The 5,584-nt window shown below is 47.0% G+C and overlaps 2 protein-coding genes across 2 annotated transcripts; one reads left to right on the forward strand and one right to left on the reverse strand.

Moving 5' to 3' along the window:
• Positions 1-557: 557 nt before the first annotated feature.
• Positions 558-920, forward strand: AA0111_g12865 (hypothetical protein; the record flags this gene model as incomplete). The annotated part of the gene is made up of 1 exon (XM_028646898.1): positions 558-920. One exon carries the CDS (start codon positions 558-560, stop codon positions 918-920), a length of 363 nt encoding a protein of 120 aa, XP_028499529.1.
• Positions 921-1,545: 625 nt separating this feature from the next.
• Positions 1,546-3,405, reverse strand: AA0111_g12866 (hypothetical protein; the record flags this gene model as incomplete). Its single annotated transcript, XM_028646899.1, has 1 exon — positions 1,546-3,405. One exon carries the CDS (start codon positions 3,403-3,405, stop codon positions 1,546-1,548), a length of 1,860 nt encoding a protein of 619 aa, XP_028499528.1.
• Positions 3,406-5,584: the final 2,179 nt, after the last annotated feature.

The raw sequence follows: 5,584 nt of genomic DNA on the forward strand, positions 1-5,584 counted from the left end.
GCGTTTTCATCAACAGTACTCTAACCAACTTTACAAACAGTCATTTGGAAGGTTTCCTGTGTACACATGCCAGGAGTAGGGAACGCATAATATATGTGAAGATGAGGATTGATGCGGCGCGCGTTTCAGTAAGGATATCGTAGCGCTATAAACATTATATAGGTGCAAAGAAAAGCAGGGGGTTGCTGAAAAAGGATCTCGAACACGCAGAGTCGATTCTTCGCTATGAGATATCCTTGTGCCTGATTGCATGGCTTATGGAGCTATCTGAAACGTATAGCATACCGTAGAGAGTGTGTATGGTACTTTATATTGCAGACCAATGCAGATATGGTCAGATCGCTGCGAACAGGCAAAAGGCAAATGTTACGACTAGCATTCTTGCTGCTCTTCATACCGGGAGCGGCAACGAAATTCGGATTGCGGTTAGTCAGAAACACCACACAACAAGCTAGCCCGTACATAGCCTTCGTGATAAGTAGCTCAGGATAGCCCCAGCAACGCATCCAAACATATTTGTGAACAGTTTTCGCTCACGTAATTATCATTCGTCCAGCATGCCAGTAAACTGGAGACCGGAGAAGCGGTTCCAAACGTTCATCAAAGAAAATGGTTATGTACGCCAAATGGAGCGGAAACGCTGCTATCAAGGCAGAATCTTCAACGACAAAGGCTGGCTTACGGAGCAGATCAACAAAGATGATCCGCGCGAATTACACGATGTCGAAGGAACTTTGGAAGTCCAAAGGCAGCTCTTGTCTAAGCTAGCAGTGCACGAGAATCAGGCGATAGCAGAGCCTGGAAGCGACATGTACCACAGACGTCTTGAGGCCTTGAAGGCAGACACAGTCCAAGCAGTGCAAAAGACGTGGAACCAGAGTAGCAAATCTACCACGTACCAACGGTCGATCTATATTTAGCATTAAAACGAGTATCATTAGATCATACGTTCGCCGTCTAACGTACATCTACGCGCAGCGGAACAAACCACAGGTACTTTGTCTCCAATGCACTAATGACAAGGCTTGCGCGCGTCTTGTTTCTAGCGACGTTTCTCTCAAGTGCTATGCTGAGGCTGTTTCCAAGCTTCTGAGACCCTAGCCATACAGTAATCACGCTCGTGTAGAGGCCTTCCCGCATGATGCGCGAAGAGTCTGTACTGATGGCGAAAATGTGCCTTGCTTACGACAGGGATGCCCTAAAATCTATACTAACGTCGCGACTCACACGACGACTTCGTCGAAGCCTACAGTAGAAATTCAGTGTCATCATCAAAGATCTCTACATGTAGTTTGTTGCAAGACTGCGGGTAGCACTCTAATCATGCAGAGTCGTTATCTGGTTGGTACCCCTAGCTGGGGGTGGGAACCGGACTGAGCATAGCGTATTTTCGATAAACAATGACATAGCACGCTTGATCAGATGCCGAGGTCTACGGCGACCCCCCTCTCCCAATCGGAGTCACACCCTGACTCTTCATCACAAGTACTGTATGTGTGCAGTAGGTGTCACCTATCAGAAAACACCCGTTCTATGGAATGCTGGCTAGCAAGTTGCTAAAACTTTTACTCCATCGCGCAGACTTTCCATCTGCTTATGGAGTTCCCTGCGCCGCTTAATAGAGGTACCGTCCTCCCCCGCAATTGCTTCAAGCTGATCAGATGTCAAATTACCAACAAAAGTAGGAGAGAAAACCTTGAGCGGCGTCTCAGGTCCGGATACAAGATGGTAGTCTGTAGCTTGCATGCATACGTTGTCTACAAAGCGTTTCCGGGCAACTGTGTAGTATGCCTTGAGAATGTCGTGTATATCCTGTACGGTGTGCTTTAGGTTGCTTATTCCCGAAATGCGTTCGAGATGGTCTGTTGTTGTCACATTCTCTAGATTGACCAACCCGAACGTCGCTGCAATCTGGGGCGCCTCCTCTGATGCTTTCTTCAACCTCTCCGCTCGAGCCTTCTCCAGGTTCTCGCTGAAGTAGTGGTTTGTCGTTATCAGGTTTCCTTCGCGTTCAGTTCGGATGATGAACTTGACCTGATCTATGGCCTTCTTGTAAATCGGAATCATATCTTCAATTAAAACCGCCCACAGACTATTCCTCGTGCGTTCTTCCATACATATGTGAGCAAGGAGTCGATCGCAGAACCCATGGATATGCAGAATCACATCGCAGATGTAATCCATAGCTAGGTGTTCCCAATTGATGGTTTGTTGCTTGAAGAGTAAAGGGGAGATTGATGGATCAAAGGTTCCCAGCTCGAATCCTCTTGAGGATTTGTAGATTCCCTCAATCCAACTCAATATTTCTTCGGTGATTTCAGGCTCTCCTGGCCGAGAATCATAAAGTACATCCTCTAGCTCCGGATAATCGTTGACGTTGAAGAACCCAGTCGCTGTTTTCCCGGAGGAAGCGTCAGGAAACCACGAGGTGGACTGTGTTTGAGCAGGGAGCCCTGAACTCTTCGACTTCGATGCACGATTTTTGGTTGAGCTCTTGGGCTGATGCGGCACACCCAAATTCAAGAGCTGGGTTGCGTGGCTATCGAAATCAACTGTGCATCCATTTTTCCGTACCGCTTCTGAAAAGTGATCATTTAGTGTCACTATGATGGTAGCGAGCCGCGTAATTCCGTTATCGAAAAGATCATCCGTCCCGTAGCGAGTGTCCAGAGCATATCCGGTGACAGTCTGAAACTTCACGGCCATGTTGATCAGATATAGGCGCTGCTGGTAATCATTTTCGCGACTAGGACCGAGGCTGCGCAATTCTGCTTCACATGCCGTCATTCGGTGATAGATCTCACGTTTGACGTGAGGAAATTCCCGTTGAGTAATGTTTTGTAGAAGATCGCGAAGTCGCTTGTGAAGGGCTGGAATACCGATTCGATCTTTAGCGACCAGGGAGAAAGGTCCGCTGCTGAAGAACAGAGATTCTTTTTGGTGTCTCTCAGACGTGCATATTGTTCTCTCCTGCTGTCCTCGGTTCCGGACCATGCAATACCCTAGCCTAAGCTTGTGCTTCTTGCCATGCATCAATTCCAACACATCTCTCTCTGCTCCTCTGTCAACGAGGTCAGGCTTCGTAAGAACGCCAAGTGTACGTTGTCCTTGCGGATCAACGTCTTTTGCCATGTTCAAAATCTCTTGAGTTGCAATATCGACATTTGCAGGGATAACCGCGAGAATGATTGTTCTCTCGTTCTGAATGAAGCGTCGTACCATTCGCTTGACTAAATCAATATCCTCGTTCGTTGTGAGCCCTTCCGTCGGGGTTCTGAATATGCCAGGTACGTCGATAATGCTCAGATGGTTATGATCTGGATCAACAAGCTCAACCCTTAAAATATGTTCCGAGAATGCTGGTTGACCATGCGTCTTTGGTTGGTCTGGCGATGGTATGCCCATAAGCTCACATGCCTGATATCAAAGTAAGTATCGAAGGCAATTAAGTAGGAACTGATTGCTAACCTTCGACAATATGCTTTCAAATTGGCTTGCGGAAAGTGTCTCGAAGCTGTCTTGTTTGAAAGACTTCAGTCTACCGGCAGTGGCTTCGTCGCATGAAGTTGAAGGGATGATAGAGACAAAAATACACTCTCTATCCGCTCTCCGAAAAATGATCTGCGTAGCGAATCGGGTACATAGAGTGCTGTCTCGAGGAAATGGAAGGCTGGTCAGTCCTTCTAAAACGGAGGATTTTCCACTTGATTGGTCCCCTACAACAACCAGCTGCGCTCAGTCAACTACTGCATCGGATAGCGTACCTAGAAAGACCTCTATACCTGCGGAAGTGATATGTACTCGCCTATCCCCAACTCAGTCAATTTATCGATTTTGCCCAAACGCTGAGGATCGGCAAAACTGCTGAGTTGACCTTTCAAGTCCATGGTCCTAAGGCAATTTTGAGGTTTCTCTTGCGCACCAACGTGTAGAAAAGGTGATGTGGGATGGATAGGGAAAGCTGAAAATGTGACGAAGACAGAGATTGAACAACGGCTGTGGGAACGGCTCAAATCTCAATGTCTACTTCACATGATGGATCCGGTTCGTAGGTAGGGAATGCCATGTTTGGCGAGTAACTTAGCCTATCTAATTAGATTCAAATCGGCACATGCATACGGTTATGTCATACCTTTGAGACAGCCTGCATTTACGTAAAATATCTTGACGGTGATGGGAATAGCCCTGTCGGTTTCATATGCTGGAGGTTACTGAAGGTGAGGAGGCTGGCAGCCACCGATCACTATCCTTATTGATACGCCCTCCTCGATATTCCCCACACGCAGGCCCTCGAAATGGAAGGGAAACACGTCTTTTGGCCTCAATTCACGGCCATATTTCAAGATGTTTACCGCATATGGACTCGTGCCACGCAACGTCTATCGTATTCGATTATGACTTACGGACAAGCGCTAGTATCGAAAGCAGTCTAAGGCTTTTCTTCAATTGGACTGACTTCAATTCGCAAGGGAGCCATAAACACGACACGTCAGCTCATGCTTAGGCCCGTAAAAGAGCCGACATTATTGTAAGTGCTATCCTTGACGTCAAGAACTGATAAGCGTGAGGCGCCAATCCTAAGCAATTCCGCAATAACTACGCAAACCTCTCGCACCATGTGTCGTTTCTATGATGTGTGAACTTACTGATGGCTTTGACTATCGCAAAAAACGATGTTAGGCGTGTGTTATATATGAGATACTTACTCTACATAGTCAGACATGGCTACCTTGGACTCGCAGACTTGATGAGATTTGCAAGAGTGGGGAAAGCACTAAATGTAAATGCACTAGCATTAGCACTAGGACTAGCACCTAGTAATGGTCTACTGACCAGTAAAGTCCCAAAGAGTTAGCTTGCCTTTCGATTGACAGGTCACTTCGAGCACAGCGAAAGCGTGTAGATTGAGAATAAGGGTCTTGGAATGTTCGCGTCCCGGAGTGAGCACGTTTGACTCAATTGGAGGGATATGGCTGAAACAGGAGGGGTGACGATGCTGTTGCAGCTACAACATTGGAATCTGTGTCTGAGACTACCGTAACTGAGCAGAGAACGAACAAAGACGGAATGTAGATCATAACGGTGTTCAAATTTGGTCTTGCGAAAGTTTGTACAGTTCAGCCTTGATTCAGAACGGTTAGTTATGTAATAGCAGGAAGAAACCGAATAGGCTTTGCTATAATAGTTTCGAAGGTCAAGACGCCTCGAATAAAGTGTAACCACCGGTACTGCCCGATTTCAACATTAGCTTGCGCGCTTTTCGAGCGCAATAACTTCGTTCACCGTGGTCAGCCTCTTTCTCTCTGCACAACAAATCTCATAGAGATGCATGAGTGAAACGATTCTGCTATAGGACGCTCGACCAAGGTTGGTCTCATTGGATATAGTGGCAATGGACATAAAAAAATGCTAGATAGTGTAACCTGGCTTTTCTGTTTACGAAGCTAACGTCAATCCAAGCGTGCCGGGACGCACGGTGTAACGGGACAGTTTTCGCTCCGGAGCCTCGCCATCTCTCATCTGCATCATTATCGACCTGCAGTCAGCGTATCCATCTTCTGGAACTGGTTACCTTCCAGGCCAT

Source organism: Alternaria arborescens (genome assembly GCF_004154835.1).
Source record: "Alternaria arborescens strain FERA 675 chromosome Unknown contig_138, whole genome shotgun sequence".
Lineage (NCBI taxonomy): Eukaryota > Fungi > Ascomycota > Dothideomycetes > Pleosporales > Pleosporaceae > Alternaria > Alternaria arborescens.